Source organism: Copidosoma floridanum, unplaced genomic scaffold, assembly GCF_036245765.1.
Source record: "Copidosoma floridanum isolate Cflo_tuat_1 unplaced genomic scaffold, Cflo_Japanese_pri ptg000005l, whole genome shotgun sequence".
Taxonomy (NCBI): Eukaryota; Metazoa; Arthropoda; class Insecta; order Hymenoptera; family Encyrtidae; genus Copidosoma; species Copidosoma floridanum.
In genome coordinates, this window is record NW_028321882.1 from 3,538,392 (window position 1) to 3,556,629 (window position 18,238).

Below are 18,238 nucleotides of genomic sequence, written 5' to 3' on the forward strand. Positions count from 1 at the left end.
AGGGTATCTGGCTGTTAGCGCATGCAGCCTCCCCATGCGTCTAAAACGCGAAGCTGATGCGCTGGATGCCAGCCAGTGCTTGTGTTAAGGCCCGTAGAGTGTTACATGCTATCAACACATGTGAGTACACGGCTGCGAACCAAGAAAAGCCGTAGCCGAAACTCATCGACTATGTCCGAGCTGAAAACGCAAGGAGCATGATGGGTTTAACGCATGGTGGCTCTTGCGTTTTGGGTATCAGCTGATGGTTGGCGCAAGAGTCTGCTATATACGTATATGTATACACGTTATGCATATATGATTCTCATAGCCTTTCGATTCTTTCCAATGTACTAAGTGCAGCAATTTTGAGATGTGCATTGTGTACGAGTGACAAACGGTGTAACAGCTTATGCATCTCATCGCAAATCATTTAATTTGGTACGTAAGTATATAAAGATGATGCATTCGCACAAAATTTTCAATGTTGTGGTATTTCTAACCAAAACATCAGAAATAAGTTTACACACATATGTGTATATATGTAAATATACATATATGTACGTTAGAATAGGCAGTAATAATTTATTTGTCAAATATTTATCAAAAAATATCTTATTGCAACAATACTTATCTTGTATCAGAAACGCAAACGTAAATTTTAAGTACGTCAACAGCTCTTTAGAAATAATCTGTTGGTGTATCGGTTTGACACTTACAATTATGTTATGTTTGATTGATATAGGACCCTGTGCACATGATTTCTAATTTACTGAATTGTCTCCGTTCATAAGCACTCAAGATATTTAATTCACTACAAAGTCTTAAAGTCTTGCATGTTAGACTTTGGTTATGGATAATTTTCAACAACAAGCAGGAGACTTTTCAGAATCACTTGTACAACCTTCGTTATCTTCCAATGGTTTGCTTCTTATTGTATTATCATCATTACCTTGCATGTTTTACATAAAGTATAAACAATGTTAAATGTATTCATATTTACATGTATATATACATACATAGCATATATATATAGGCGCTCGCGCCTCGTGCCAACGCCGCCAACTATCAGCTGATACCCAAAACGCAAGAGCCACCATGCGTTAAACCCATCATGCTCCTTGCGTTTTCAGCTCGGACATAGTCGATGAGTTTCGGCTACGGCTTTTCTTGGTTCGCAGCCGTGTACTCGCATGTGTTGATAGCATGTAACACTCTACGGGCCTTAACACAAGCACTGGCTGGCATCCAGCGCATCAGCTTCGCGTTTTAGACGCATGGGGAGGCTGCATGCGCTAACAGCCAGATACCCTCCATGCGATAAACCCGTAAATTCCCTCTCCGTGTAGATTGAACGGCACGCGATAGTGAGTTTTACGTGAAAAAAGCTAGGGAGGATGCGCAAGAATTAACTTTAAAAGTGTTATTACTTACTCAGATAATTGAAAAAAGAAAGATACAAAGTGGCTTTCAAAGTAAGATACGTGTAACAGAATATAATTTAAATCGATATAATGGACTGGATTCTCCAGATCACGAATAGACTTTGACCGGCTTCTCTAGATCATGTGTCTATAGTCTGGCTGTTGCTCTAAGTATACACCTAAGCTGACCTGACCATTAAATGAATTGTTTAGGACTGAGCTTTTCGTGAAGGAGGCCATGAGCTGATATAGCCGATAATCTTGCCTCCTTATCATTGCTTCTATGGCCAGAGACGACAAGGCGCACATAGGTTCTTCGAATTAGTCTGCATTACGTCGTGGCAGAAAGAGGGAAAGATTGTCGGTATGCTTTCCGTCTTTTTTTACATACGTGGTTTTGGTTTCAAGGTAATGTTTACTTGCTAAAGAATATGGTATGGTAACAATGCTGGTCCCAGTATTCACTTATTAAAAATAGGTTGTATTACAGCTTACGTTATTTTTCAGTTTGATGGCTCTGGGTATTGTAAGTGTTAAGGAAAGAAAGTGGTAGAAGTGTAGCATTCTGTGAATTAAAATTCTGGCTTAAGCGTCGGATTATTAACAAATGGTTAAGATACAGAAGAAGAAAAGGATAAAAAATAATTATTAAATTTTATCAGGCGATGTAAATAAGTCTGTTAACGCATAAAGAGGGAAGAATATGTAGACTAGTTCTTGGACCTTTATCTCACTAAGTCTCTTCTTATACGTGTGTCATGTAGCATTAGCTCTGGTACTTGGTATACGTGTGAGTATATGATGTTTTAGATTGATACGAAAACGTAGCTTTGTGAGGAGGAGAAGAAAAGCAGGAGAAGGGAAAAAAAAGAAACGTCGAGCTTAGCCTTGATGTAACATTTGCGTGTAATAGTCAAGTTACAGTTATATTGACTAAATTTCAAATTTGTTTACAAATCGTTTCCTTCAAATAGTAGAAATAAGTCTAATTCTAATCCTATTTAAAAAATCTAAATTTACTAATTACAATAATTTGATTACGTAATTATTTCCAGTTGTCTTTTATCGACTTAAAATTTCTCTTTTTATAAGTATTAGTAAATAAACTAAGAACATCCAAGCTCATAAGTGTACAATTGACTTAGCATAAGAATCTTTTTTTTCTTATTAGTAAAATCTATTTGTTACAAATAAGTTAGTTTTAAGAATTGTGTTTTTCACAAGTCTTAGTAAAAATTTTGGTGACTTACCCTGAGACTATAATGCGTAAGGAATGTCGTTCTTTGTGTATTTTTACTAAGCTAATCAGTTTGCCAGATGTCTTTTGCCATTCTCCATAAGTTTTAAAAAAAATGCATGATTAAAAAATGATTGAAAAAATTATAAGCCCAATACTTCAACGTTTATTAGATAAAAAATCTTCAGTCTCTTGTTTATGTAAAAACAGAAGCATGTAACACCTCTTTTAGTTTACTGTACCTTTCTTAGACGTAGATAATTACAAACGAAACTCATTTAGCCTTACAAGTCATCCATATAATACAAACACACAAGGGTACATAAACGCTGAGTACATAAACGCTACGTCAAAAACAAGATTTACAATACGCATAATTAGTACAACATGCATTTCCAAACTACCCCTGTCCTCTTGCACACTGGGCAAACCCGTTACTCACTTTGCTATGAGCGGGCGCAACATAGGAAAACTGATCACTTTAATTTGTCTTACAGTTCGTAACTTATTTTCAATTTGAATTTTCATTTACTGCGGATTCATTCATTTGGTTTTATTTTACATTAAATAAACGAGTTATTTATTAAGCCATATTTTTTTGGTACATGGTTTTTTTTAAAGTTTGACACATTTATTTATTTATTTATCATTAATTTGTTACTTTCAAAATGAATTTTTAAGACCTTTCATACTTGAAAAAAAAAAAAAAACATTTCCATACTGTATTAATATAATAAATAATTTTTATTGTATTTTTTTTTCCACAATTTTTTCTTTGTCATTGAGAACAAAATTCAGAGAGGTGGGAGGGGCTTATCCAATAGTAATCTTTTATACAGACAAAAGAATGAGAGACTTGCATGAATATTATAAATCCAATTCAAAGTAATTTTTCCATAAGGTTATATGTTGAATTAAAAATTCTATAAATTCCACATGTAAAAAAAAGGTACAGTTGAACAGTCTGCTATTTTATAAGGGTTTTTCTTATTTTCTTAGGGAGTTTTTTTAAACCATCGAAAGATTCGATGAAAGAGCACAGTCTTGAATTGGCCAGCTGCCATATTGCTTATATTGTATTGTGCCATAAAATATTGTTTATAATTTTTCTGTTATTGGATATTAAAATATTTATTGAAACCACCCACAACTAACGTAGGTATACTGATTTCAACGAGAATTGCACCACTTTTGTACATAATATCGTTCCATACGAGGTATACTTATATTTATGATTATATTATTTGCCATATAATTTAACGTAAAATTTGATTGTGTTTCTAAATACGTTATAAAAAATACTTATGGGTTTTTATAAGCAAAAAAATATTTAACTGCTTAATAAACCTAAATGTTAAAGTTAATAAATAAAAGAAGTTTTAATTCTATTTTTAGACAATAGTAATTTATTAAGAATCAATTAAATGGTTGTAGTAATAACTCATTGTAACTAATGCAAGGTTGCAAGGTTGGTGTTCAAACAAAGTCAATTACTTATCTATTGTTTACCACCTAATATTCAACTTCTTTTTGAATTTTTTTATAATTTCGTTTGTATCAAGAGTTTGGATTTAAATTATATTATCGTTGCTAAAATAAGCATAGCATGATTAATTCATAAACAATAATAAATAAAGTTAATGTAACTGCTTTATTTAGTCGCAGGAAATTACAAAAGCTTTTTAACACTTTAAATAAAGGATAAGGCACAAAGGATAGTCGCTTCGGTGTGTAGTCGTCGTCCCCTTCTTCTCTCCTTCTCTCACGTAGCGTGCGACTCTTCTCGCTGAGCCCTCGTACACGAGTGAGTGCCACCGGCCGAGCGCGGTGACGCACAAGGTAGGAAGCCGGGAGAGAGCACAGCGACCGACGTTGCATGGCAGGGCGCGGGTCCCCGCTCGGTTGGTAAGAAAACCCGAACATCCCGCCCGCCTCGATTCAAAAGCGAAATCCTAGTCACCGCCTGCCGAAGCGGGGGGAGTCCCTCAATCGTCCGTCACAGGGAGGCTAGAGTCCGCAGGTGCCACAGGGAGACGCGCAAGCTTTACAATGGTCCGCACGTATTCGCCGGTGGCCGTCTTGACGGCAGCAGCACGGACTAGTCCATCGGATCCAGGGTGTATGCGGGTGATACGGCCCAGAGGCCAGCGTCCGCTGGACTGTAGCAGCGTAGGGTCAAGAAGAACTACCAGGTCCCCCACCGCGAAGTTCCGACGGACAGCGCTCCATTTCGGCCTCTGTTGGAGTATATTTAGACACTAACGGCTCCAGCGCGTCCAGAATTGGGCGCGAACGGCCTTGACGAGCTCTTAGTGCGTGAGCGGGTCTAAATTCTCTGCAGCGGGGGTAGCTTCGATGATAGAATCGATGGAAGCCCCGATGAGGAAATGTCCAGGCGTGAGCACTTCGAGGTCAGAGGGATCGCCAGACAAGGGCGTCAACGGGCGGCTATTCAACACGGCCTCAATTCCAACAAGAACCGTAGAGAACTCTTCATACGTTAGATGACGAGAGCCGAGCACATGGCGTAGATGGCTCTTAGTCGACTTGACCGCGGCCTCCCAGAGTCCTTCAAAATGTGGCGCACTGGGAGGAATGAACTGCCAGGAAATCCCCTGGGAGGCAAGAGTCCCGGCGACTAGGTCCCAGTTAAATTCTGCGCCCTGCAACGCCTCGTGGAGCTCCAAATCAGCTCGACGGAAGCAGGTGGCGTTGTCGCTCCAAAGCTCGGATGGTCGGCCTCGATGACCGATGAAACGGGTGAGAGCACCCAAGAAGGTGGCCGCGGAAAGGTCACCGACAAGCTTCAGATACACGGCTTTGGTGGTCATGCACACGAAGACAGCGATGTAGCCCTTTGTGGTCCGGATCCCCCGTTCCTTCGATGTAAGCACGGAGAAGGGCCCGGCGTAATCAACTCCGGTGCGACCAAAAGCGCGAGACGGCATGACGCGAGACGCGGGCAGCGGAGCCATCAACTGGCTTGAAGAGCACGCCTGTAACCGGGCACAGATGACGCACCCTCTAATGTGAGCCTTGATTCTGCGTGGCCCGCTGAAAATCCAGGCACGCCTGGAGATGTATGCGCTGGTAACGCGATATCCACCGTGGAGGGCGCGTGCGTGGGCCCAAGAGACCACGAGTCGAGCGAGCGGCGATGTTCCGCTGAGAAGGGGAGGGTGCTTCTCTTCGTAAGACAGCGATGAGTGATCGAGCCGCCCGCCAACACGCAGAACACCGTCGACATCGAGGAAGGCGGCAAAAGAGGTCAAAGAGCTCCGTTTCGGGAGACGTTCACGCTTCCGCAGGAGTGCCAACTCATCCCCAAACGTCATCGATTGACTCAACCGAACGCAGGCCAGAAAAGCGTCCTGAATCTCAGACGGCGTCAACGGCGAAAGCACAGAATGGGTGGGCATGCGCTGCAAGTGGTGTCGCACCCATCGACGAACGCGGACGAGGAGGCCCAGTACAGCGCGCAAGCTCGAGAAAAGCTGCAGCAGGTCCGATTCAGGCGCGCGGAAGGCGCAGCAGAGTGAGAGCGTGGGCGTGGGCGGAGGCAGTGTCTCCTGGGGCCAAGACTTGTCGTCCTGAGCCAGCCACGTGGGGCCTCTCCACCACAGGGGATGCTGTCAGAGGCCACTTATGTCGGCACTTCTGGTGGCTAAGTCGGCCGGATTCGATTGCGACGGCACGTATCGCCAGGCACTGGGTGGCAGGACCTCCTGGATCTGAGCGAAGTAGTTGTCGACGAGCACGTTGTTGGCCGGCTGATCGGAGCTTATCCAGTGGAGCACAATTTGAGAGTCGCACCAAGCATGGCAGTGCTCGATCGCGACTCCCAACTCGCTGGCTGCTGAGCGAAGAAGCTTGGCGGCGATGAGGGCCGCTCGCAATTCTAGACATGGGATGGTCATGCGAGCAGCGGGCTCGGTCATCGGCTTGAGCGCGCGGATGGGCGCAAGCTTAGTACGAGCGAGAAATATGTGGCAGAGAGCGGGCCCATCTGAAGACCGCAGCCGCGAATATACAACAGCGGCCATAGCACGGCGACTGGCGTCAGAAAACACGTGCAGCTGGACATTTGACGACGGAGACATACCAATCCAACGAGGCAGAGAAAACCCGGAAATGGCCTGCAGCTCGGCGGTGAAAGCGGTCCAGCGGCGAGTCATGGAGGACGGTACGTTCTCGTCCCAGTCCAAGCGCGCGCGCCACAGGTCTTGCAGTGAAAGCTTGGCGTTCAGCACGATCGGGGCAAGCCAGCCGCACGGATCGAACAAGCCTGCGAGCGCGGTGAGCATGGATCTCTTTGTGGTTTGAGATTTGACAACGGGCGGCGTCAAATGGAAGAAATCCGAGGGCGGATCCCAGCCTACGCCCAGTTCGCTGACGAGGCTTTCAACACTGAGCTGATCCCAAGTCGGACGGAGGCGGACGTCTTCGGGAAGGTCTTCAAGAAGCTCGGGCGTGCTGGCAACCCACTTTCGCAGAGGGAAACCGCCCGCTTGAAGAAGTCCGATCAGCTGGTCGCGCAGACGCTTGGCCGAGCCGATGTCATCAGCGCCGGAGAGGATGTCGTCAACGTAGTGATAGGTACGGGGAGCACGAGGCACCTTAGGTAACGGTGAGCAGTTAGTAGTGCGTAGGTGGCTGCTTTGGGTCGGAGCTCCACAGAATGCGCTTCAGGTCGACATCGCGTTCGTCAACCAGGATCTGGTGGAACATCATGCGAACGTCAGTACAGAACGCAATCCGGTGACGACGCCAACGCAGGAGCACACTGGGGAGAGCCGTCTGGAGCCGAGGACCAGCATGGAGCACGTCGTTTAGGCTATAGCCACTGGAAGTCGGGCTCGACGAGTTGAAAACAACGCGCAGTTTGCGACCTTGGTCACCGTGCTGCCAAATGCCGTGATGTTGGATATAGTGCACTGGACGGTGCGATGCAGCGAGTTGGTCATCAGTAAGAGGGTTCACATGACCGAGGGCAATGTACTCTGCCATGAACCGGGCGTACTCAGAAGCCATCTCAGAAGTCCGCTGCAGCCGACGATGCAACGAGCGCAAGCCCGCGATGGCGCCCTTCAGACTGTCTTTAAGGAGGCGCACAGCATCATGTTTCAGCGGAAGTCGCACAATGTAACGCCCGTCGTCAGCGCGATGATAATCGGCGAAGATTCGCTCGCATTCCACATCCTCAGGCGCTCGGCGGCTGACATGTGGCACCTCCTCGATCTCCCAGAATCGCTGGAGCTGCGCAGCCAGCTCTTGATCCCAGGGTGACTGAGTGTTCGTGTGCAGAGTTGTGCCTGCGATGAGGGCGTTCGAACCCAGGCCAGGGGCACGGCCGACGAGAGTCCAGCCAAGAGCCGTGCGCTGTCCGACGAGCTCGTCACGCTGAACGTAACCTGGTTCGATGAGGCGGTGGTAAACGTCAACTCCGAGCAGAATGTCTTCACGGTGAGGTGTGCCAAACGCTGGATCGGCCAGAGGCTCAAGATCGAGCCACTGTCTCATCACAGCTGGGTGCAAGGGGGCAGACGGAGAGGTGAGCCCGAGCCGCGGCAAGCAGAGCACTGTCAGGTGGATTGGCGGTGCATGCTCTCCAGTTTCAAGGCATAGATGCGCTTGAGTTGTCGAAGAAATGGTCAACCCTCCCCTAACCTCATGAATGCTCGCCTCGTTGACTCCTAGCGCTGCGCCGAGCTGCTGGGCCAACCGGATGGAGATGAGTGTAACCTCTGAGCACGCATCAAGGAGAGCTCGACCAGCGACTCATCGGCCGGTGGGACCAGTTATCTGGACAAGAGCGTTTGAAAGTACGGCTAGTCAGGACGATGGAGGCCCCTGATGCTGTGAGTCGGTGGCGGACGGGCCCGCGGGGTCGACTTTTGGCTTCTTGGGCGAAGAGGGACGCTGATCCGATTCAGGCTTGCGCCGATAGTTGCTCTTGTGCAGCAGACTGTGGTGGGGCTCCCTGCACTGCTGGCAGACGGACCGTGAAGGGCAGAACTTTACTGCGTGACCTAATCTCAGGCAGTTAAAACACAACTGCCCTTGATAGACCATGCGTCGCCGGGCCTGCGCGTCAAGGCCTTGAAATTGCGCGCAGTGACCCAAGTAGTGCGACTCTCTGCACGACGGGCATGGCGGCAGCGAGCCACTGGTGGCAAGGGGCTCTTAAGTTTCGTCCAGGAAATGGGGGGGCCCAGAGAGCGCATGCTGGCCGTGTTGGCTGAACGAGCAGGGCGAGAGGCCTCGACGGAGCTGAACGTGCGGCACTGTCGGCGAAGGAAAGTCGTCAAGGCAGCAAAAGTGGCAACTTTCGCCGTGGTGTCCGTGCCAGCGCTCTCCAGTTGCTCGATCTCGTCCTCCCACGCGCGTCGGGTCGTCGGATCCATGCCAGTCATCGCGCAGGAGACAATCCAGTCGTCCCACTGAGACACAGGGCGACCCAGAGCTTCCAGCTTATCTCGATGTTTTCCCAGGATGTCGAGGAGACCCTGAAGCCCTCGAGCTGACTCTTCCTTCAGAGACTTGATGTTACGGAGCGCCGTGATATGATCATGGATAAGAAGACGGTGGTACTCGAAACGCGCTTCGAGTAAGGCCCAAGCCGTTGGGTAATTGGCACCGATGGTCTGAACGGTGTCGAGAGCGGCTTTGGCGTCTCCGTCCACCAAGGATTTCAACTAAAACAGCCTCTCCACGTCGTTGAGCTGTTTATCGTCGTGGACGAGCACGCGGAAGAGGTCCCGGAAACTTTCCCAATCCTCTCGCTTCCCCGAGAGTGAGGGATGCTGATCTTGGGCAAACGGGCTCCGTGTCTCGAGTTATGACGGTCCAGGTTGGCGCCGCTTGGGCCAGGGAGAGGCGTGAGGGTGTTTCTTGCGTTGTAGAGGCGTGATCGAGAGGCGATATAGTCCGACTCTGCCGTCGAGTACATCTGGTCAAGAAACTCCAGCTTCTCGGGCGGCGGTGACTCCAGAAGACTCACGTGATTGGCCTGGAAAGCGTTCCAGTAACCGTCCAGCAGCTCGAGCCTTACTTCCACGAGACCTAGGCTCCAGTTCGGGGGGTCGATCTTCTCGACGTCCCGTGCGAACCGGCTGATGACGCCAGCGAGGGCGCTCTGGGAGCCGAGCAGGCTCGTCCAGTCGTCGTTTGACCTGAAAAAACGATCACTAGCTTGACGTTTGCACGGAGCATGTCTTGCCTCCAGGCCACGAGCGGCGGGGCCATGTCATCGCCAGACGCGACACAGCTGTCGACGCGCGGCGCATCGACGGCAGACAAAACAGATAGAAGGAGAGTGAAAGAGAAAGAGTGTGAGAGAGAACACGAAAGGGCGAGGATGCCAGAAGGGACGTGCGTAGACCACGCGCACGCAAGCTACACAAGCTTCGAAGCCTGTCTCTCGGCGTCGACCCCCGACGCCAGCGAAGCGCAACAGCTCCGCCACGCGAGGCGGACGCGCGCGACACGAGTCCAACATGGTGGCCGCGGCCGATGAGAACACCGCGAGCGCTTGATCGCGGCTAACAATGGCGGCCCCGAAAGCCTCGCTTTCCGACGTTCGAATGGCGTCGAACAAAGCGTCGCATCAACAGCCGTACGGCCTTATCTCTGCCGTGGCCGAGCACAGCTGCTGGACCGTGGGCTCTGTGGCAACAGCGGCAGCCACCGTGTGCAAGCTGTTGATAACACGAGTGCCAGCAAGGCAAGCGTTAATGGCGGCACGACTTCGTCGCTGCCAACGCCTGTGTCGAATCGTGGGAACTATGTCGACCACGACGACCTCCATTACATAACATTTCTTTAAACTGTACTTACATTACGCTGTGTAAGTCGAATCGCAGACTGTGACCACCCTAGCTGCGGCGTTGGCTGCTCTTCTCGAAATCCGGCTCGAAGGACCAAATGTTCGTTTTGACTGCTTTATTTAGTCGCAGGGGATTACAAAAGCTTTTCAACACTTTAAACAAAGGATAAGGCACAAAGGAAGGTCGCTTTGGTGTGTAGTCGTCGTCCCCTTCTTCTCTCCTTCTCTCACGTGGCGTGCGACTCTTCTCGCTGAGCCCTCGTACACGAGTGAGTGCCACCGGCCGAGCGCGGTGACGCACGAGGTAGGAAGCCGGGAGAGAGCGCAGCGACCGACGTTGCATGGCAGGGCGCGGGTCCCCGCTCGGTTGGTAAGAAAACCCGAACAACTAGTAACTTTAAAGATAATACCTCAAAGATGTTATTACACGTTATTATTGAATTTCGTTATAAGTCCTAAAATAAGTAAAGATACACAGAGAAAAACCTTTCTTATCCTTTCGTCATAACAAAAAAAGTCTTTCTTTTTGCACTGAAAAAAACAGTTTGTATGACAGTGAAATTAAACAATTAATACTCGTATACATTCTTTGTTACACGTATTTTAATTTGTGCTTACAAATAAGTAAAGACTGATGGCATCACATTCAAACTTGGTATATAATAACAGCAATAACTAAAATATAATAATGTTTTGTCTTGCAGTTCAACAATTCACAGCATATTTTAACGTATGCTCTGTCGTAAAAGATTAACCAAGAAAATTTTGCGGAGGTTGTGAGACAGCATTTTTAGTTGAATCATATTTTTTTTCAAAGTCACGAGCTTGTAACATGAGCATAAAGTTTTATTTTTTATAGGCCATACTATCTAAGTATGCTTATTTATAAATACGTTTTTATTTGAAACAGTAATATAATTAGTATCATATTAAGATCAAAGAATAATCTACCAAAAAATCTCTTTCAGCGATTTCCACTGCAAATTCACATCAGTTTTAACATAATGAAAATTATCAGTTTTAACAAGGTATTATAGTAACTTCGATCCTTAGTTCCCCTGTCATGTAAAATAAATTGTTTGATGTATTTGAGAAATTTTTTTATTTTATCAATTACTTACATTATTTATTGACGTAACATCATCTTATACAGTAGAAGAAATTGATTAATATAAAAATTTCTTTGTACTAACTTCTACATTTAATCGTTTTAAATTTCCGACTCAAATAATAGTTTGTAAGGCATTGAAAAAATTTTTGAAACAAAAATTATCAATCTAGGATCGAAGGTTGCGAGATTGCGTTTTTAGTTAGGTCACAATTAACGCTAAGGTAGAAATTTAAGTGTTAAAACAAATGACATTAACAATTTGTAATTCACCAAGCCACATTTAATTTTTTTTTTATAATTACAACTAGATTTAACAAAATTTTAATGAATTATTGTTAGTTAGAGAAGCATCATGTTGCTCAATAAAAGTAATTCGGTCTCAGAAGTTGCACTAAAAAGGAGTAAAAAATTTTTTTCCGTTTAAGCAGTATTTAATGTAATCTTAGCTTATTTGTCTTAAAAAAAATACAACAAAATTAATATCACTAGTTATACTCAATTTTTTTTAAGGCATAGTACAGTGCGGGTTAATAGTAAAATAATTATTCAGAAATTTGTCTTACTAACAAAAAAAGATTTTTTTTTTACAGTAACAAAAATAGTTAATAATGCGCTTAAGAGTAAAAATTGATACATAAATCTTTTCATAATTATACGTAGTTTGAATTATGCTGGCTCACAAGTAAATGAATAAGTTATCACTTTTTATATTTAAAAAAAGTATAACAATAACTTACGAATAAAAATGCTTTGAGTACCAGTTAAAACCAGATTGCTCCTTTGAATCGACACCGTGTTTTGAACAAGAACTTTCTCAAATTATCCAAGGTTACAGAACAGTGTCCTTGAAGTAATAAACTAAGTCATGGTTGCAAGATGGTAATAAAAAGAATACAACAAATGTAGTATTCTTTTGCCTTTCACCAGATAGTTTTAAAAAGTTTTTCGTCATTACGACGTACCAGTTGTATTAAAATAAGTTATTTTGATTAATGTCAGTTGACTAGTCAAGAATACTCTACTAGGACTTTGTTCCAGCGACTTAAGCTGCAATTTTAAATCACTTAGTAATGAATTCAGCAAAATTCATAGTTTTAACAAGTCTTATTATAGTTGTTATTGTTAATATTATTATTATTACTATTATTATTGTTATTGTTATTATCACTATAATTATTGTTATTATTACTATTATTACTGTTATAATTATAATTGTTATTATCATCACTATAATGATTGCAACTATTCTTATTATTACTGTTATTATTATTATTATTGTTATTATTATTATGATTATTATTACTGTTATTATTATTATGATTATTATTATTATTATTATTATTATTATTATTATTATTATTATTATTATTAATCATATTCCTATAACTATTATTATGAGTATTTTTTTTAATCGAAAATGTGATTGTTCGCCATCCTAAATGCTGATCTTATCAAAAAAGTCCAAGAAAAAAACTTTATAACTTTTGACGGGATTCGAGTCCATGACTGCTCGAGGCTAAGAGGGTAGCACGATAATCACTAAGCTATCGAAGCTCATAATATTTATGTAAATTCATTCTCATTCTTCATACAATGTGATCGAGAAAACCTTCTTATAATAGAAACACACTATCCACGAAGTATTTTTAAGCAGTTGGCCAACAGAAGAATATGGAACACAAAAAATTAGTACTTTTTTAAATCCTTATATTTAATAACGTATGGATCTTAATTTTTTTAGCTATTATCGTTACACTAATAACATGTTACTATTAATTATAAACTAGTAAAAAATAATGACCATAACACGCTGTTTTGACAGTTGAAAATTTGTAAAAATTATTTTAAGTTACAAAACATTTATAACCATAACCAGCATAAACATTTACTAGCACAAAATTGAACATAAGTAAATTGACAACTCAAGTACTACTATCTGGATGGCAACACCAAAACAGTGGGATAAATGTTTTTTGCTTTTTTCTTACATTTTATAATTCCATATAAAATACTTGAACCTCCCTGTTTTGGTGTTGCCATCCAGATGGTACGACTTTATTCGTCAACTTACTTATGTTTAATTTTATGCTAGTAAAAAAATAGATATGAGAAAAATTAATTTTCGAACGTTATTGTTTTTTATGTGATCTTCCTAGTGAAAAAATCAAATAGAAACAGACGAAAAAAAATTTGATCAGTTCTTATCAGACATTTTCAATTGGGAATCTTACTAATATATAAAGCAAAGTCTCTAAAACCGTTGTAATCGCTAACCGCAAAAACTACTGAACCGATTTTGCTGAAATTTTGCACACTGATTCATGATACTTCCTAGATGGTTTTAGTATAGTTTTTATCTTAAAAAATTTAACAACAGTTTGCAAAAAATGAGCTCAAAGTTTTGTAAAAATACGCCAGTTTTTCACTTTAGTTCAGTAAAATCCGCTAGGTGGCTTCGACATAAAATCGAGGCTACCTGCAACAGGATTAAATAAGAGTGGTTATGATACGCCGGAGCGTATAGAAATCTGATGCAGTCTTACTTCGACAGTTCAACGAGCTGCATGGAGAATGCTGATGATAGGCTTGCAGCTGGATATCCCGGTTACGGACGACACTCTTTTGTGAGGGGGAAAGGACCTAGGTGTCCATTCACCCTTAATCTCGACAAGTGCAATCAAAAAAAATTCATTCCAACCGATGACGTCTCTGGCATAATATTAGGAGACATATCTAGCCAGAGCACAATCTGCACCAACTCTTCAGAGTTGTGTGGCACTGTGGCAGTCCCATCATCTCGCCTGGTGCTGTTAAAGAATTTTTGGCTACAAATGTAAGCCAGGAAAAACAGCTCTGAGGGACACGGGCAGCCACTACGGCTATTTTCTTGGCCGTCGCGTCCCTAACGCGCTTACCCACATGTTCCCGTCTAACGATGAGCAGTTGGTTATCCGGGGAACGACCCGAAGACGAGATATTCTTCGGTCAGCGGCGTACTTCCCTCCATCACAGTCTCCGTACATAGAGACTCCCAGGGTAAGAATCAAGCTACTCGTAGCCAGCTCTTTATCATCAGGAATAATAATAAAGAATAGCCTGAAAGTTTTACCACTGGTGCTTTTTACGGCCATTATGAATTTATATGTTCCGTACTTAACCATCAATTTCATCGGTTTTTTAGGGGTCACCTAAGTGTAAACTACCTTGCCAACAAATACGTTTTTTTTACTACCATTTCCGGAAGCGTTTCGTTGACTAAAAGACTATATCAACTAAAGACGGGCACTAGTAAACCAAGTCAGCCATTCACTAGCAGACGTTACCTACAGAGTTTTTCTTCGCAAGGCTGGAAAACTCGGTGACCGACGACCCTATATTACCCTCTCGACTCTAAGCATTCAACCAGGAATCACTGATCCTCTCCAAGGTCTGCGCTGGGCAAACCTATAACAGCTATGAAGGAAAAAAAACTTGAGCCAACGGGACAGCCTCCACTAGACAAGTATCACTAACCAATCTCCTCATCTAAGATCACCAAAACAACTGAATCTGCAAATAAAAAAGGTGCTTTAGACACCAACGTCTTCGACGTTATACTGGGAGACGTTGGGAAAGAGCACTACAACTAGCCCCAAAGCTTCGAACTTTGTAATTTTTCTCCCGATCAGTCTGGGTTTTCAACAGCAGACCAGAGAAGATCACCCTGAGGTATCCAGGCAGTCACAATTGCTGTTAACTGCAGTCACGAAAGAGTTAACTTAAGAAGCTCACCGGTATTTTTTAGGGCCATCGGATGTCAAACTACCTTGCCAACAAATATATTAGAACTTAACAAAGTTGACAGAAAACAGCCTTTAGGGGTCACAAAAATTTTAAGCATTCCAAAAGTCGCAACAGAGTGAATTGGAACAAAAACTTTAAATGTATCTAATAAGTACAATTTTACTTAGGCGTCAAGAAACTGACGCAGACAATTTATTGAGATTGAAACAGCAGCGTCAAAATCGACAAATAAAGAATTCATTACGTGAGAGATCAGCTTTTCATTGTATTCTTACAGCAATATCTGAAATATTTAAAGATCCTACTTTAGATTTTTAAATAAGTAGAAAATGTATTTTTATTTTTGTGCCAATAAAAATGTAGGGTTTAAGGTCCAGGACTTTGTTGCTCTGGTAATAAAGTTGTGAGATATGAGAAAAAATTTTTTTTTTAATATAAATTTTTTGGGGGTATAAAATCTTAACAGCTTTAAAAAATAGCCCTTTTCGTAAATTACACGGAAAAAACTGTAAGTCAACGGCTTCTTATGGCCAGTGATTATTTTATGGCACAAAGAACGCACGGTACTCTTCAGCATAATTATTTTTTTGAATTTTTATACCTTATTATTTGACCAAATAAACTATATGGATTTCGAAAAAATATTTCTTTAATAAGAAGATTTTTGTTCTGAGATGTGTCAGAAATATGTGTAAAATTTATAACTGAAAACGTTTTACATTACATGTCAACACATTACGGTGTTTTCTTTAGTAAGTCGGGCAAAGCCGAGACGGGGGGCTGCTAGTGCACTGATAATTTTTTTTAAGCTTTTGTTGGACCCTCTTCTTTATCATTTTTAAAATAATACTATTATTTTAATGCATTTTTAAAAATTTTTTCGGTTAGAAAATCAAAAAAAGTGTACAAAAATATAGCTTTCATTAGTTTTATCTACATTTAAAGATCATGAATTCAAATTTAATACAAAAAAATTGTTTTAAGCAGTCACGCTCTAATTTATTTTAAAATTCTGGTACAACGCTAAAAAAACTAATATTCTTTGAATTTTTGTATTAAAAAACTTATAAACATTTTTTTTTAACAGTAAGTATAACACCAACTTACGGGTAAAATGTTATTTAAAAATATTTTAATCTCTCTGCAGCAACGAAAAGTTTAGATTATTCTTAATTCCTTATTCGTAAGAGAAGTAAAAAAATATAAGAGTTATTTCAAATAACGAGAACTTGTCGATATTTTAAGGTTAAATTTTGTAGGTTTAGATTTATCGTAAGTAAAGGAGAATCGTAAGGTATCATAAAAAAAAAAAAAAAAAACTTATTATTGGCCAGAACTGACTTTTTTCTTTTAAAATCACACTATTAATCAAGTAACGAATTTTTCTCAACGTTGGAAAAAAAAATTGAATATTTTTAAGGTATATTCAGTCTTACACATTTTTCCAAATCGTAGTAAAAAATTACATAGTATGGAGAGTGGACAGCTGTAGAAGATGACAGCGGCTACAAGAAAGAGATGATCAACAGAAGTCAGCCGGGTAGCTGAGCCATCGTCAATACCGGAACGAGATTCAGGTAGCATAGCGTGAAAAGGTACGAGTGCTGTGATTAGTGCACTGTCGTATACAGGGTGAAGAGTTTAGGATGATCTGAGCGAACGAGTCTTTATGTGTGTGTAAGTGTAGGAATAGAGAGAAAGGAGAAGAACGCATGTGTACGTGTGTGTAAGTGTAGGATAATCTGCATGGGTACTCGTCGAGGTGTTTGACCGTGAGAACAATCCGGAAAACTATATATACACAAAAAAAATCTTCCTTTGAAACTATTGTGCCAATACCTATATGTGTAAAAGAGAGAGAGAGAGAGAGAGAGAGACTTTTGAGGAAGCAATTGAAGGATCGAATAAATTGCGCGGATGCGCTGCTAAAAGTATAAGCAATGATTTGTGTTTATTCGTAATTAGTGCCCCCTTTTTCCCTTTTTAATTTCTTCTTATAAGTGTTTGGCGTTCTCGAACCAGACACCTGTGGCAGACCTCCTGGGGCAGAGGAATCTAGTGTGTAGGGACGAGGTAAGTAATGTACGAGAGAATTCTTTTGACAAAATCTGGGTGGCTGTTTATCGGCTAAAAAATTTTCGTCACACTGAATATTCCTATTGTGAGGCTATCTTTATTAATTTATACATCATTAAAATTCAGCCAATATATAATGAAAAAAAAAAAAATTTATTCATTTTCTAATACAGATAAGTGTATCTTAATGCAACTGTTATCTCAACTGCAATGCTAAGTATTTTCATTCAATGGTAAGTCAGATTATTAAAATATCTGATTTGCTAGATAATAGTGCTTGTGAAAGAAAAAAATTATTCTTGAAAAAATTAATTGTTTACATTTTTTTTGGTAAAAAATATACTGAATTTCATTTGTAATTGCACAAAAAAAAATAGTATTATTTTAGAAACGGTTTCAGATACCATGACTTTTTTTATTTCATACGGTAGTAGCGTATCTAATTCGTCTTTTTATCTCACGTCCTTGTAAAAGTCTTTGTCATACGTTGTCTACTTAAATATTCCTTGAAATTCAATGTATTAATTATAGGTTAAAGTTATATGTCAATCAACTATGACATGTTTCGGATGATTTAGTAATTGGAGTATTTTTGAACTAGAAAAGTACATTTAATCAACAACCAAGTTTTGTTTTATCTGATGATTTAATAAATTTGAAAATGCCGGAAATAGTTGATTTTATAAGTAATATAAATCATGAAGTTTCAGATTTGCATTTACAATGTTTACACAGTTTTTAGTTTCCTTAACCTTACTTACTTCTATAATCGTTGGTTAGCCGCTGCTTGCGCGCCCGCAGTC

The 18,238-nt window shown here is 41.7% G+C and overlaps 2 protein-coding genes across 2 annotated transcripts; both read right to left on the reverse strand.

Annotated features, from left to right (window-relative positions):
- Nucleotides 1–4,949: 4,949 nt before the first annotated feature.
- LOC149375646 (uncharacterized) lies at nucleotides 4,950–8,160 on the reverse strand. Its single transcript, XM_089598071.1, has 3 exons — nucleotides 7,336–8,160; nucleotides 6,296–7,256; nucleotides 4,950–6,250 (listed from the first exon to the last, which is right to left on the reverse strand). The coding sequence occupies exons 1-3, from the start codon at nucleotides 8,158–8,160 to the stop codon at nucleotides 4,950–4,952; spliced, it is 3,087 nt and encodes a 1,028-aa protein (XP_089454197.1).
- A 312-nt stretch (nucleotides 8,161–8,472) lies between these two features.
- On the reverse strand, nucleotides 8,473–9,885 carry LOC149375647 (uncharacterized). Its single transcript, XM_089598072.1, has 4 exons — nucleotides 9,860–9,885; nucleotides 9,407–9,812; nucleotides 8,926–9,335; nucleotides 8,473–8,806 (listed from the first exon to the last, which is right to left on the reverse strand). Exons 1-4 carry the CDS (start codon nucleotides 9,883–9,885, stop codon nucleotides 8,473–8,475), a joined length of 1,176 nt encoding a protein of 391 aa, XP_089454198.1.
- Nucleotides 9,886–18,238: the final 8,353 nt, after the last annotated feature.

Bases quoted from the DNA above. Each gene is read 5' to 3' on its own strand.
- LOC149375646 (XM_089598071.1), bottom strand. From the start codon at position 8,160: ATGAGACAGTGGCTCGATCTTGAGCCTCTGGCCGATCCAGCGTTTGGC. The intron at 7,257-7,335 runs GTCGACCTGAAG...CCGTTACCTAAG, and splicing joins TCCTGGTTGACGAACGCGAT to GTGCCTCGTGCTCCCCGTAC. The intron at 6,251-6,295 runs GTGCCGACATAA...TGTGGTGGAGAG, and splicing joins GGCCGACTTAGCCACCAGAA to GCCCCACGTGGCTGGCTCAG.
- LOC149375647 (XM_089598072.1), bottom strand. From the start codon at position 9,885: ATGGCCCCGCCGCTCGTGGCCTGGAG. The intron at 9,813-9,859 runs GCAAGACATGCT...TCGTTTTTTCAG, and splicing joins CCGCCGCTCGTGGCCTGGAG to GTCAAACGACGACTGGACGA. The intron at 8,807-8,925 runs GTGCCGCACGTT...CCTTGCCACCAG, and splicing joins ACGACTTTCCTTCGCCGACA to TGGCTCGCTGCCGCCATGCC.